General features: G+C 64.5%; 4 protein-coding genes across 4 annotated transcripts; 2 read left to right on the forward strand and 2 right to left on the reverse strand.

The window, feature by feature from the left end:
* Positions 1-1,046: 1,046 nt before the first annotated feature.
* EMIHUDRAFT_121239 (hypothetical protein) lies at positions 1,047-4,143 on the forward strand (the record flags this gene model as incomplete). The annotated part of the gene is made up of 8 exons (XM_005759017.1): positions 1,047-1,529; positions 1,607-1,684; positions 1,756-1,812; positions 1,868-1,930; positions 2,006-2,210; positions 2,249-2,345; positions 2,485-2,910; positions 3,564-4,143. The coding sequence occupies 8 exons, from the start codon at positions 1,047-1,049 to the stop codon at positions 4,141-4,143; spliced, it is 1,989 nt and encodes a 662-aa protein (XP_005759074.1).
* A 136-nt stretch (positions 4,144-4,279) lies between these two features.
* EMIHUDRAFT_446482 (hypothetical protein) lies at positions 4,280-5,267 on the reverse strand. The gene has a single exon (XM_005759018.1). The coding sequence runs from the start codon at positions 5,245-5,247 to the stop codon at positions 4,324-4,326; it is 924 nt and encodes a 307-aa protein (XP_005759075.1). The 5' UTR covers positions 5,248-5,267; the 3' UTR covers positions 4,280-4,323.
* Positions 5,268-6,345: 1,078 nt separating this feature from the next.
* On the forward strand, positions 6,346-7,544 carry EMIHUDRAFT_249786 (hypothetical protein; the record flags this gene model as incomplete). The annotated part of the gene is made up of 4 exons (XM_005759019.1): positions 6,346-6,828; positions 6,905-7,214; positions 7,284-7,438; positions 7,515-7,544. 4 exons carry the CDS (start codon positions 6,346-6,348, stop codon positions 7,542-7,544), a joined length of 978 nt encoding a protein of 325 aa, XP_005759076.1.
* Positions 7,545-9,974: 2,430 nt separating this feature from the next.
* On the reverse strand, positions 9,975-14,349 carry EMIHUDRAFT_471180 (hypothetical protein). Its single transcript, XM_005759020.1, has 9 exons — positions 14,206-14,349; positions 13,603-14,113; positions 13,188-13,525; positions 12,977-13,120; positions 11,990-12,157; positions 11,392-11,534; positions 11,295-11,325; positions 10,773-11,059; positions 9,975-10,557 (listed from the first exon to the last, which is right to left on the reverse strand). Exons 1-9 carry the CDS (start codon positions 14,290-14,292, stop codon positions 10,263-10,265), a joined length of 2,004 nt encoding a protein of 667 aa, XP_005759077.1. The 5' UTR covers positions 14,293-14,349; the 3' UTR covers positions 9,975-10,262.
* Positions 14,350-14,473: the final 124 nt, after the last annotated feature.

Here is a 14,473-nt window from a genome sequence, read left to right on the forward strand (position 1 = left end):
GTATGGGAGGTAAAGGTGACGGCGTCACGATGCCCGGCTTCCCGGGACGAGGCAGGAAGGTGAACGACTGACCCCATACGGCTTTACACGTACCGCCTCGCCGACCGCCCATCCCCCCTCCCCTACTCCAACCTCGACGAGCCGACGAGCCGTTGAGTCTCTGTCCTTGCGCGCCCCCGCGCCCTCCGCCGCCCCGCACTGACACACACCTCACACGCAGATAGACAAACCCGGCGTTCTGCTCTCAAAGGAAAAGAATTTTACAACAAAACTACCTCGCACGACACTGGATGGGACTGGCGCAAAAAAGAAAAAAATCGGAGGGAGGAGACCAGCGGGGGAGACTCCCCGCCAGCGGGGGAGACTCCCCGCCTATGCAGCACCCCAGAAAGGGGCTGCCATCGCCGAAGCTGTGCCTAAGCATAACTCCCAAACCCGCGGCGGCCCGGGGGGCCTTGGCGTTGGGGGCAGCCTAATAAATAGAATTCAACAAATAAATAAAACGGACACACCAAACAAGGGGTGGGAGAAGGACAGGGTCCCCACCTGCACGAGCAGGATCTTGTAAGGACGATCAGGGACACAGGGGAAATGGAGCGGGGAGCGCATCGCGACACGGAGGGGGGCTGGGCAGGGATCACCCACACGACAGGGTCCCAGGGATTCCTCTCTCGTATGGGACAAAGTTGCACCCGGCGGCACGGGGGCAGGCTCGGGCCTCCTACTGGTTACGCTCTCCTAGTTCTCCTGCTACTGACAAAAGGGACAGCGACAGGCTCGCAGCACGGTGGACTCCCTATTCCACCGGCGATCTCTCTCGACTAGCCGTTCGCTTGCGCGATTTTTTTTCCTGCTGAGGCGCCATTGCTTCGCGGCCGCCGCCATTGCTTCTCTCGACCTTTCTTCCGCTACCGACGTTGCAGTCCCATCAAAGCGCTTGTCCCACGATGATGCGCCGCTCCGCCTCCGAGACGGCCATCCCCGAGAGGTCGTCCGAGACCCACCGGGGGCCATCGCCGCACCGGCCGTCCTCGCCGCCAAACTCCATGCGCCGCTCGGCGTCGGGCGCGCTGATCGACGAGGAGCAGTTCGAAGAGCTGACTGCGGTCTTCGACCACTCTGCGGTAGGCAATCTCGCCACCTCCGTCGTAAGCTTTGTGAAGGACCACGTCCGGCACCCCGCAGTCGCGCCCGCCGCGCGGAGCCCGTCGCCCACCACGCACGCCAACCACCACCAGCCCACACGGCCGGTGTCGCACATCGACCTTGGCCACTACCACCCAGGAGCCCGCCACTACGCGTGGCTCAAGTGGGCCTCTTCGCACAGCGACTGGCGGCTCCACCTGCAGCTCTTCCTCGACGACCCGAGCCGCTCGCTCGCGGCGCGCGCCTTCTCGCTCGCCATCACCGCCGCCATCCTGGCGCAGGCGCTGCTGATGATGGTCGAGACGGGGTCGTGGGGCGCCGTCCCCGACGACTGCGCCACGTGGGTCGCCGGCTGGGTGCTCACCGCCTTCTTCTCGGTCGAGGTCGCCCCCCCTTGCCCCACCACCTCGGTTTTCTGGAGAAGCTTACCGTGCACGTCCCTTCCCTTGCCTTTCCTTAGCTCGTCCTCGTCACGATCTCCAAGCGCAACGTCTCAGAGATGTTCTCCTCGCCGTACTGGTGGGTGGACTTGATCTCGGTCGCAGCTGGGCCGCTCCTGCAACTCATGTCGTGAACAGCGCCTCTTCACACCTCCCGCCGTGAACTCAGGTCGTCCCCGACTGGACCGTCCTCGTGATTGACGCGGCGCGCGGAGCGGCGAGCTTAGTCAACCGGCCGGGCCTCCTCCTAGCTTTACAAGAGGGTGAGTTGACTTTCCCAGGCGAGCGGCAGCTCCATCAACGGCTGCGGCTCGGAAGCCGCCAGCGCAAACAACCCCGTCCAGGTCCCTCCCGAGGTGATGAGACGTGCGCCATGCAAGAAATCGGGGTCACGCGTTGTGTATACACTGCTCCGGCAGGTCGCCGGCGACATGCTGGAGGTGTTCCGCGTGGTTCGCATCCTCAAGATTGCGCGGTACAACCCCGACTCCACCGTCCTCTTCAAAGCCCTCTCCCTCTCGGCGCGCGCCCTCGCCGTCCCCGTCGTCTTCGTCCTGATCGGCGCATTCTTCTTCGGCGCGATGCAGCCGAGATGCTTCGCCTTTTCGATACCGCCGCGAGCATGTGTCGATTCCGCGCTGACATGTCGACCACGGCATCAGGCGCCATCCTCTACTACGTGGAGCACATCGAGCTGGTGATCCTCCGCGCCGACCGCTCGGGAGGCTCGCCTTTCGGCGACATCGGCGAGGCCATCTGGTGCGTGCTCGCCACACCTTTTCCACAACGAGATAGCACTAACAAGATGGCAACGGTAGCATGCGCTGATGCCAAGTCCAACTGATGCCAAGTCCAACTGATGCCAAGTCCAACTGATGCCAAGTCCAACTGATGCCAGGTGCATGCTCGTCACCTTCACCACCGTCGGGTATGGAGACGTCTCCCCGGAAGGGCACGCGGGCAAGGTCGTCGGATCAGTGGCCATCCTGGCAGGAGTGGTGCTGCTGGCGATGCCTCTCGCCATCGTCGGCAACAACTTTTCAAAGGCGTGGGAGGAGCGCTCCAAGGTGCAGCTCATCCTTCGGGTGCAGCGCACCTGCATCGACCGCAACATCTCCCTCAACGGCATGCTGCAGCTCTTCGAAGAGGCGGACACCGACCGATCCGGCTTCCTCGACTACCTCGAGTTCCACCGGCTGCTCGACGAACTCGGCCTCGACTACACCGCCTCGGAGGCGCCAGCACTGCCAGATCTCGACGAGATCTCCGACGACATCTCGGCGCTATCTCGGCTATCTCGGCCTCTTTGCCTCGCAGGCGCGGCGTCTCTTCCACCTCCTTGACGAGGGACAGAGCGGCGACATTACATTCTTCGAGTTTTGCCACGCCGTCTTCCCGAACCTCGACGTGGAGAGGCTCTGCGACCGAGGCACTTCCTGCACACTTCCTAGACACTTCCTAGACACTTCCTAGACACTGTGGAGAGGCTCTGCGACCGGGCTCTCTCGAGCACTCTCCCTCTCTCCCTCTCTCCCCTACCCTAAACCCTCTCACCCTCTCACCCCTAAGGCATCCTCCAGCTCGAGCACTCCTCCGCCGCCGCCTCCGCCTCCGCCGCCTCCGCCGCCTCCGCCGCCTCCGCCGCCTTCGCCGCCTCCGCCTCCGCCTCCGCCGCCGCCTCCGCCGCCCTCGGCTCTCCGACACGGTGCGGCAAGAGCGGGGGGGAGGGAGGCAGCCCCAAGCTGCCGCCGAGCTCGTCGCGCCTGCTCAAGTCCGCTACGAGGGCGATCATGATCACGGCGGGCCGCACGCGCCAACGCCCTTCCGCCCCCTCCTCCTTCGGCGGCTCTCGCGACTCGCTGCCCCGCGACTCCGTCCCGAGTGTCTCGGCGTCGATCGACGGGTGTGCTCGGCAGGGAGGGGACTCTCGCCCGCCCGCTGCGAACAGCGTCTCTTGACACCGCCAGCGGTGTGCAGGTCCGGCATGGACGGCTTCATCCGCTCGCTGCACTTGCACCGGCGAGAGCAGGCGCGCGCGCAGGGCCGCCGCACAGGTGGCCGCGCGCCCTCCTCCATCTTGAGCCAGTCCGCCGCCAACCTGCCCGCCGCCGGCGCGGTCCGCTCGCCGCTGCAGCGCCCCACGCCGCTGCAGCGCCCAAGCTCAGACATCGGCCTCGAGCGCTACCTCAAGCCGCGAGGCCGTACCGGCAACCTCTCGCCGCAGTGGCGTTCGTCCGACGGCGGCGACGCGGGCGCGGGCCTCTCGTCGGCGTCGGCGCAGCGCGAGGTGGTCGCGCTGATGGAGCGGATGCAGCGCCGCCAGGCGGCCCTCGCGTCCAGTGTCGAGCGGATCGAGCGCCACCTCGCGCGCGGGGGAGGCGGAGGCGGTGGCGGAGGCCGCGGCAGTGGTGGGGCCGCGGGCGGGTCGTCCGGCGACGAGGAGTCGGAGGAGGGAGGGTGGGACGTGGCGCGGGGGGCGCGGCTGCGGGGGGAGGAGCTGTCGGAGATGCCCGCCTTGCCGCCGTCGCTCACCTCGCCCGCAGCCGGTCCTCGGTAAAGGCTAGAGATGCCTGCCTCTCCGCCCATCGCGCTGATCTTCCACCCGCGTGCGGGTATTCGGTTCAGATGCCTGCGTCTCTACTAGACCACCATCTCAGGTGCGCGTCCCTGGCCTCTGAGAGAGCTCAGAGGTCTTTATAAGAGGGCTCCCGCGGCGATCAACACCGCAACTCCTTTTCTAAATTTCACCACGCTTCTTACGCGCGACGACGCTACAGCCTCCACCAAACCTCACACTTTTACTCACCCTCGGACATGCTTGCACCGTCATCCTGCGCGTCTGATGCGTCGCGCATCTGCTCGTCACCCTCTCCGTCACTCGCGTCGGCGGGCGACCGGGCTGTGGGTGCGGCCTGCTTCTTTCTTGCGCTCGCGGCGCCGGCGCCACGGCGCCGTTTGCGTCCGTCCTTTGCGCTTCGCTTGGCAAGCTCGCCCGCAAAGTACGCCGCGCGAGCGCCGACACGTCAACCCGCGTGTACGTCAGCGACGGGTCCCGCACGCCGCACGAGGCGCATGCGTGCAGCGGCAGCGCGTGCGCCATGCGCTCGTCGCTCCACTCGCCCAGCAGCCGCCGCTTCGTCTCGTCGGAGACGTGCACGCAGCGCTGCAGCAGCGCCGCCGTCTCGTCCTCGGGCCGCTCCAGGTCCATGACGACGTTCGTCGAGGCGTGGAAGCGCGTCTCCAGGTCGATGGCCGCCTGCTCGGCCGCGGCGAGCTTGCCCTGGTCGACGCACATGCCGCACACCGCGTGCGCCGGGCAGCCGCACTGGCCGCGTTGTGGGCGCACGGTCTTGGCGACCGCCGGCGCTGCGCGCCGGTCGTGCTGCTCACGCTGCCGGCGGCGCTGGTCGCGCGCCAGCCGATCGCGCGTGTTCGCGGCGGCTGCATCTCTTGCTCGTTTCGCTCGCACCCGAGCGGCTGTCGCCAGGCGCTTCAGGTCGGCGGTGCTGCGCGCGCGGCCGTCGGCCAGGCACAGCCACATGTCCTCCTCCTTAGCAGGCTCGCACGGCTTGCCGTCGAACTGCGGCTGGCGCCCGCGACAATGCTTCGCCCAGGCCGGGCACGATGGTGCCGCGACGAGCGGCGTCGAGGCGACGGCCATCGATGGGTCTAGAAGACTTGGAGACACTTCTCGACCAAAAAATCAAAAAAATCGAGCACAATTGCGTTACATGGGCATGGCCGGGGTTTCTGCACCGAACGATCTTACTTTCGGTCTATCGAAAGTGTTGATCGATAATGTCACCCTTATGTGCCGCCCACTTGCGTGCCATCTGGTGGGCAGGACCAGACCACGAACCATGTAGAATGTAGTTGTATGTTGTTGGTGGCATGTTCTTTTGACAAATGCGTGCCCCATCATCCGTCGCATCCGACGTGCGGGTCAGCTTGGGTGTTGGGAGAGAGAGAGAGAATTAGTGTGCATGCCGTGCCAGCGTCTCCGCACAGTTGGGGCCCTCCACTCGGCTTTAGGACCCCCGAACCGGAAGGGAGGTGTGGGAGGTGGGCGAAGAGGGTCGAGCCTCTCTCTCCCCCTTACCTAACGTAAGTCTTCGGCCCTTGAGCCTTGTCACACCCGAATCCCGAACACAAACACTAATCCCGACGTGCATGTGTGTCCGCCTCGCAGCCGCCTCGCTTCTTTGCCGCGCAGCCCCGCCGCCTAGCGGCAACAGGACAGCCTCCCCCTGCCCCGCCCCTCGCTTGCCTCAGACACACCGCCCCCCACGCCCCGCGAGACGCGAGGCCTCGTGCTGATTTTTTTATTGGCGTGGGCGCCATCATCTTACTTGTTGTTGATCAACACGACGCAGTGTCTCTCGATGAGATCGACCCCTTAATCGACGCTTAAAAAACACCTTTGGTGACACACACACACACACACACACACACACACACACACACACACACACACACACACACACACACACACACACACACACACACACACACACACACACACACGCACGCACGCACGCAGGTAGGCAACCAAAAAACCATTCAACCCAGTTAGGTAGGTAGAAAGGTGAAGACCAGCCAGGCTCGGACTGGACACCAACGCGGTATGGGTGGACGCTAGACAGATGATGACGACACGCACGAGCGACACACAGACACAAACAGCCTCCAGCCGCAAAAAAAGAAAACACCACGCTGCGACGGCGCCTGCTCGTAAGCTTCCTTCACAAGAATATGCACGATGACGCCTGTGTGTTCGCTGCCGCTGGACTCCTCTCTGCCGTCGCTTGCGGTCCTCGGCGTCTTTTCTGTCGAAAGCCACGGGGACCACGAATCTAAGCGAAATATTATTCGCGAAACTTGGCTGCCGAGCGTGGCGTCGAGCGGGCAGATCTCCGCCTTCTTTGTGCTTCGGGGGCAAGGCGCCAATAGCACGGTCCGCGAGGCGCAGCAGCACCGCGACATCATCTTCGTGGACGCGCCTGCGAAGGCGGATCGCAAGACAGGCCCGCTATACTCGCTGCTAAATTGGATGCGGTGCGCCGTGCAGACGTGGCCGGAGGTGTCGCTGGTCGGCAAGGCGGACGACGACGTATGGATCAATCTCCCCGGGACAGCTGAGCATCTGCGCGGCTCGCTCGCCCGACTGCAGGACTCGTCACACCTGGCGCCGCCTCGGATGCTCTGGGGCATCATGGAGACGTTTGGCTGGAACACCTCGTCGGTTTGACACTGTGGAGCGGACACGCACTCTCACACAGCCGCAACATAGCCTCACCGCCGCCCGCCCGCGCACGCAGGGCCGTCCAAAGGGCTTTTCGTACAAGTTCGGGTCGAGCCGGCGACGGCGGTGCCTACGGTACGGCGACGGCGGCGACTACCTCTTCCCTACGCACTTTGCGAAGGGTCCGATGTACTTTGTGTCGCGCGAGCTGGTCGAGCAGATTGCAAACAGCAGCGTGGTGCAGGCGGGGATGGACGCTGCGATCGGGTCCGCCGCACGCGGACTGCCCTGGGAGGACGTCTTCACCGGCTACTCCCTCTCGGAAGTCGCGCAGGGCCAGAACCTGGCCTTCGTTCACATGGGCGAGGTGGCCTTCTCCGAGTCGGGTTGGACACACACAGCGCACGCAAAGCTTGGCACTCACACACTGCTGTCACTCCCCTTCACTCCCTTAGGCCGCAGCCACTACTCGCACGGCGTGCGGAGCACCAGCCTCGTCTATCACGACAAATCGCTCGCGCGCTTGAGGGGGCACCATGCTTGGAGCACGGCGCACGAGTGCAGGACCGAGGCGAGTCAGATTCGAATCGCCTGCGACGACGGCCCGCACGTAGCGTGCAACAATGCCACGTGGCGGCGGTGCTACTACATTCACAACGGCACCCGCTGTCCCCCAGAACGCGCAGGAGCACGGAGGCACAGTTAGGCCGCCGTGATATCGCCCTTCCGGGCACCCCGTTTCGGTAGCCGTTTAGGGGTTAAGCAGCGGAGGTAAGGTAAGGTAAGGTAAGGTAAACTTCTCCACACACACGAGGTGGTGGGGCAAGGGGGGGCAACCCTCGCGTCTCCACGTCTGACGACAGGAGCCCCACGGCATTCAAAGTGCAAGGCCCAGTGCGCGTGGGTGAGCGGTGTGTGTGTGTGTGTGTGTGTGTGTGTGTGTGTGTGTGTGTGTGTGTGTGTGTGTGTGTGTGTGTGTGTGTGTGTGTGTGTGTGTGTGTGTGTGTGTGTCTCACGTCACTGCATCCTCCGCCGGTTCCTCCCGTCGCCTCTTCTTTGTTCGAATGTTTTTCAATCCATCCTTCACGAAGCCCTCCCATGTAGCTAGCGTTCTTGGCGAATGTCTCGAAATGGCCAGCAGGCGCTGTCTGCTCGCGGTCTGTGCGGGCCGCTCGTCCTCCTCGCCCTTCTTTCGTCCTCCCGTCCCTCCCCTCCACCATGGCCTTCTCGGCACTTCTTTCTCCATCCGCCTCGCCCTGCCTTTTCGCATCGTGCCGTTCGCCCTCCATTCGGTGACCTCCATGGCTGTCCGCCCCTTTTTGGGTGGCGCTCTCGATACGGTTGCGTCAACCTCGACGTCGCTGTCGCCCTCCCCGTCCCCGCCGGCGTCCGTGCCTCGGTTCGCGTCATCGGTAGCGTCTCCGTTGTTCCCTCGTGCCCCGCCGTCGCCCTCTCTGCTCGGGCCGTTAGCGATTTCGCTCCTCCTGTGTGTCGCCCCTCCGTCCCCTCCCCTTTCTTCGTCGTCATCGTCGCTGTCGCGAAAGCCCTCCGGTCCCTCGATTCCCTCGCCTATCCCCTCCGCTGCGTCGTCCCAGTTTATATCCTCATCCTCTGCGCACGTCGCGTTGGCTTCCTCTCTCCCCCTTTCCTCCCTGCCCCTCTCGCTGTCTGGTGTTAATGGACCCCCTTCCTCTCCCTCGCCACCGTCACCGTCTCCATCCCCGTCGCTACCGCCCTCCATGCCCGCCGCCCTTTGTTTCACACTCGTCTCTGCCATGTCCGCCGTCGCCGCCGTCCTGTCTGCTGCGCTCTGTGCTCCGTGGTACAGTCGCTTATTGTTGCTCAGGATTAGCTCACGCACCAGGACAGCCTCCTGCTCGTTATTTTGGCTTGCCGATATGCATCCAAAGTTCCACGCTAGCTCCTCCTTCGTCACGTCTATCTTTTTGCAGTATCTCGCGAATGCCGTCCGCGCTTGCTGGGGTGTTATTGCGTTCGGATCCGCCCTGGTCCCCGCCCTGTATCCCATCTCCTTGCGGTGGCTCCTGTATGAGTCCCCATATGACCATGTGATTTCTTGGCCTTCCTTGACTCCCCTCTCTGCAAACAGGACCATCACCTGCGCAGCTGCCTTGCCTAATTGTATCTCCTCGTAGCGTACGAAGTGCGTCGCCCTCGTGCCTTGTTTCGGCTCATTCGATGCTGCAGGCCAGTCGAAGTTACACCGCGCCGCGACGCTGTCAAAGTCGTCCCCGCTCTCGTCGTCACTTCCATCCAGCTGCGTCCCCCCTGCTGCCGTGTGTCGTGATAGTTCGTCTGGTACTGTCTCTGGTGGCTGCGCCGTTCCTGTCCGGAAGATCTCCCCAGTGTAGATGCTACACACCTCAAATTTCTCTAGCCTCCTCGTCGCCAGTAGGCCGAGTTCCCCTTCCGCTATGCTAGAGGGGCCTACCTTCGCCCCTTCCACCGTGCCGCCCGTCGTTAGCATGGCCGTCGTTACTTTCGCCGCCGCCTCTGCTGCTTGTCGGCGGAGCGCCTCGCGCCTTCCCTCGTCTCCATGCTCCTGGTCTTGTTCTTTTTGTTTTCCTGCGCTTCCTGTCGCTGGTCCGGCGACGTATCTTGCCGTCTGCCTTCGCTTCCTGGCGGGCCGCGTTTCCTTCCCCTCGTCCCGTTTGTTTTCTCCTGCGTGGTCGCCCTCGCGTGCGCCGCTCGCCGTCTGTTCTCCTCTCTGCTCGCCGTCCTCGTCCCCTCGCTGTCGTCGCTTCCCTCCGGCGCTCGCCGCATCGTCGTTCCTATCACCGCGTTTCCTGCGCTGGCCTTCGCCTTCGAGCTCGCAGTGGGTCGTTTTGAGTGTCATCCCCATCGCTCTCGTCGTTCTGCCTCTCCCCGCTTCGAGGCGTCTCTCTGCCTCTTCCCTTTCCTTCTCCTCGGCATCACGTTGTCGATGTCGCCTCCGTCGCCAGCAAATACACGCATTCGCCGCCCACTCCATTTCTCGTATTCTCCCCTTCCTTTCCTTCTGTCCCTCTCTCAGGCGGAGGTGTGCCGAGGGGGACCGGGAGGCGGTAAGTCGTCGTCGCCCGGCGCTGCTTGCAGCACCGTGGCGATGGCGCTAAAGAGGTTCCTCTTTTCCGCGCCCCCCCCCCGCAAGGCGCGCGATACACACGAGACAAGAGAGCTGTGAGGACTCGAAAATCTCTCGACAACTGTGGTCGAGAGTCTGGATCTCGTCAGTCAATCAGAGACAGTCGTTTCTCACCGTGCGATTGCTGCTGACTTGCTTCACGCTCTGGCCTGTCGGTACTGCACAGAGTGTCAAAGCTCGCGCCGGCGCCACAAGTGCCTGTGCGGCGGCGCCGGCGCCGGTCTCCTCTCACGTGCAGACAGGGTGAGGGCCCACGCAGCCAGCCCCTGCGTTGCAAAGGTTGGTGCTATCAGCCGGATGTCCTCCGCAGCTTGCCCGGCACGTCCTGCACGTCGAACTCGGTCGCGAGGAAGGCCACGTCGCGCGAGACCTCCTTCAGGCGGTCGAAACGGCCCGACGCGCCCGCGTGGCCCGCAGCCATATTTGTCTCGAAGACGAGCAGAGGCTCATTGACAGCGCCGTCCGGGGCTTCCGCCTTCGCCGCAGCGACCCCGGCGCGCAAGCGCGCCACCCACTTTGCCGCCTCGTAGTACCCGACGCGGTAGTCCGAGAGGCCAGCGGTGGCGAAGAGGGAGGGGAAGACGCTGCCCGGCTTGGCCAGCAGGAAGTCTTTGACGAAGCCGCAATTCTCGTACGGGCAGTACGAGCGCATGTACCTGTAGCCGAGATGGAGCCGAGATGGAGCCGAGATGGAGCCGAGATGTAGCCGAGATAGAGCGGCTGCCCGGCGTGGTGAGAGAGTCGCGCACTCGAAGTAGTGCCTGGACGTGTCAGGGAGTGTCTAGAGAGAGGCGCGCACTCAAAGTAGTGCTCCTCCCTCGGGTTGCCCCACTCCTTGAACTCGCCGGGCGTCAGCGGCAGGTCGCCGTCCAGCATCGTGTCCAGGACGGTCACGAAGGGCACGTGCGCCACGATGGCTTTGAAGAGCGCCGGCCGCATGTTCAGGCAAGCACCGACCAGCATGCCGCCGGCGGAGCCGCCGACAATCGCCACATTCCCGGCCGAGGTGAACTTGTCGTCGGCGAGCTTGTCGGCCACGGCGATGAAGTCGAGAAAGGTGCGCTTCTTGGAGAGGAACTTGGCCGCCTGGTACCACGGCTCTCCGAGGTCTAGGAGGTGTCAGAGAGAGCCAGGAAGTATCTAGAGAGAGCCGCCTGGTACCACGGCTCTCCGAGGTCGCCCCCCCCTCGGATGTGGGCGGTGGCGACCACGAACCCGAGGTCGGCTATAGGCAGCGCGGGAGGCACTGAGCGGAGGCAGGCGGGAGAAGGTTCGGGCTGCAGAGGCCTGTGCCATACAGGGTGTGCGTGTTCCTCCACACCGGCTCCTCGGAGATGCCGTAGGAGCCGTACCTTGTGTTGAGAGTGAGAGACTCATTCGCAGCAGTGAGGCTCCTCGGAGTGCCGTGCGAGCGTCACCCCTCGAGGAGCAGCGGCATGGAGCCGTCCTGCCTGAAGAGGCTCTTCTTGTACAGGACCGTCACCGGGACGCTCACGGCGGAGTCGGCGTACTTCGGGTCGTCGCTCGCGTGCAGCGTCTCGTGCAGCGCGAGCGACTTGTCCTAGGAAGTGTCTAGGAAGTGTCTAGGAAGTGTCTAGGAAGTGTCTCGTGCAGAGCGAGCGACTTGTCCTCGGCGTAGCGCGCGTAGAGGCGCTCGGTGTGGTACTCCGAGGGGTCGTAGTTGGGCACCTGCAGCGTGCACAGGCTCATGTCACGTGCAGGCGAAGAGAAGACTTTGCGAGAAGACTCGGCGGGGCCAGGGAGAGGGGAGGGGACGGGGAGGCACCAGACACAGTCGTGCTCCAGCACCGCCTTCTGCTCGCTGTGGACAATCTCGGACAATCTCGGCCGTAGTCTCGGCTATAGTCTCGGCCGACCTCGGCCCATCTCGGCCAATCTCGGCTAATCTCGGCTAATCTCGGCTGTAGTCTCGGCTGGTCGCGGCGCCTCCTTCTGCTTTCGGACGGGCAGCACGCCCTCGCCACTCGCCTGACCGGGCATGACGTGGACGTGGACATGGACGTGTCCTGGACGTGTCCGCGGCGCGTCGCACGCGGGCTCGCCCCTCGCCTCCCAGTCCCAGTCGTACCAGGTCGTCGGCAGCGAAGGCGTGTCGAGCACGACAACGACCGAGTTTGTCGAGTAGTCTGTCGCGCCCGAGAAGGCGGCCGTGTGCGAGAGCGCCTCGGGGCGGCGAGGGGGGGAGGGGGCTAGAGGATGCATTGTGTGGTTCGCCGACTCATCTCGAGGCGTGCGAGGGGCGCCTCGGGGTCGGCGATGCCGGGGAAGGAGACGTGTCTAGGAAGTCTAGGCAGTGTCTAGGCAGTGTCTAGGCAGTGTCTAGGAGGTGTCTAGCAAGTGTCTAGGCAGTGCCGCCTCGGGGTCGGCGATGCCGGGGAAGCGGACCCGCCTGCAGTGCTCTGCTCGCGGGTGCAGCTCCTGCGCGGAAGTGGGGAAGCGTGGCGGGACGCACAGCTGGGAGACGCACCTCTCCTCCCTTGCAAGCCCTCCCTTGCAAGCCCTCCCTTGCAAGCCCTCCCTTGCAAGCCCTCCCCCCTCTAGGGCTCCTCGCCAGCGGGTCGAGGTCGGCAATCTCGGGCCATCTCGTGCCATCTCGTGCCGCCTCGGGCCACCTCGGGCCACCTCGGGCCACCTCGGGCCACCTCGTGCCATCTCGTGCCATCTCGGGCAATCTCCGCCTCCGGGTCGAGGTCGGCCTCCGGATGGTCCGCGCGCTGCACGACGAGGAACGGGACGCCTGCCGACCAGCAACAGCAGAGTCAAGACGGGTGGCTGCTCTCCTTCGCTGCCTCGACGGGGAGGGGAGCGCCGGTGGCGACGTCGAGGTAGGAGAGGAGCAGCAGGTCCTGTTCACAGGAGGAGCGCTGTGACGAGGCGCTGCCCTTCCCGAAGGAGGCAGCAGAGGCGCAGCCAGTCCTTGGTCGCGCCCATGCCTTCGAAGGCATACTTCCTCTTCTCGGCGATGTGGGGCGCCCACCGCACCTCGCTCCTCCCGCCGTCCGCCCACTCGCCCCGCTCCAGCCGAAAGTGGTCCCGCTGGCAGCCCGCCTTTGTGCGCATGAACCAGTGCGGCCCGCTCTTGGAGACAGAGTACTCGACGTCGTCCGCCATCGGAAGCAAGTTGACCTGTTCACAACGAGAGGTGTGAAGAGACGCGTCCACACCCCGAGCCGCGCTCGGCAGCACGGCTGACCAGCCGCAGCTCGCCGTCGGCCACGTCGATCGCAAGCACCTCATTCTCCGTCTTGCTGCTGTGCCGCACCGTGACGAACTCCTTGTCGGCGGTTGTGCCGACCGACACACCGAACATCTCATTCTTCGACTCGAGCAGCAGACGGTCGTTTGGAGCAAAGTCTTGGCTCCCATCGGTCGCGTCTCCGAGCCGGTGGTAGAAGACCTTTGTTGGGCGGAGGTTCCGGTTGCGCAAGGAGTAAAAGACGCCGACGGGTGGCGCGCCCGTCTCCGCCGCGTCGGCAGGCTGGTGGAAGCAGTAGCTCGCGACGTTCCACAGCTGGTCGGGCAGGTAGTCGCCTGCCGATCAGTCCACTGAGTGAGCAAAGAGCGGGCTCGCGACGGTCCGACAGCCGGTCGGGCAGGGGGCTCGCCACTCTCGAGCGAGACGAACTGCAGGCAGTAGTTCTCGTCGCCCTGCGTGTCCACGCGGTACGCCATCACCTTGCCGTTGAGGGAGACGGTTGTGCCGAGCGCCTTGCAGAACGCCTTGCCTTCGGCGAGCTTGTTGCGGTCGAGGATGACCTCCTCGGCGCCGCGCAACGCGGCGTCCGGCACGGGCCCGCTCTTTTTGAGCGCGTCGAATGCAGCGAGCGGCACACGGCAGTCGATCGAGTACTGCAGCTCCTCCTCCGTGCGCGAGTAGTAGTAGTAGCCGCCGTGCCGCACCTCGATGGTGCGGTCTGTCAGCTTCATCCGCCCCTTCATCGTCTGGAAGAACGCCTCCTGCAGACCGCCCAAGCTCGCCAGGAAGTCCTTGCAGTACGCGTTCTCCGCCTCGAGGTGCGCGATGATGTCTTCGTCCTCGACCAGCTTTGGCCACGCCTTGCCGCGCAGCCACTGGTACTCGTCCTCGAGCGTGTGCTTGACGCCCGCGACCTCCACCACCTTTTCGCAAGCGGCAGAGTGTCACTCTTCGACTGGCGCGCTACCTAAATTTTCCGAGCTACGCGTGGTCAGAGACGTGAGATCGGCGGCACCTGCTGTGACGGCACCACTTTCGCCACCGGAGCGCCGCCGGCCGCGAGCATGCCCGCGCGGATGTCTGCCGCGCTGAGGACGACCATCGAGCGATGCGGTGGGCGCGAGGACAATGCTCTCAGGCACGAGCGCGCAGCTTCGCAGCGGAAAATCGTTGGGCCAGCTTTTCGGATCGTCACAGCGTCAGGGTTCGAGGCGCGGGGGGGGTAGGGTGACCTGCGCCAGGCACAGCAGCGCGTGATAAAACGCGCCCGTCTTTTTGACTCG

This window comes from Emiliania huxleyi (assembly GCF_000372725.1).
Source record: "Emiliania huxleyi CCMP1516 unplaced genomic scaffold EMIHUscaffold_824, whole genome shotgun sequence".
Lineage (NCBI taxonomy): Eukaryota > Haptophyta > Isochrysidales > Noelaerhabdaceae > Emiliania > Emiliania huxleyi.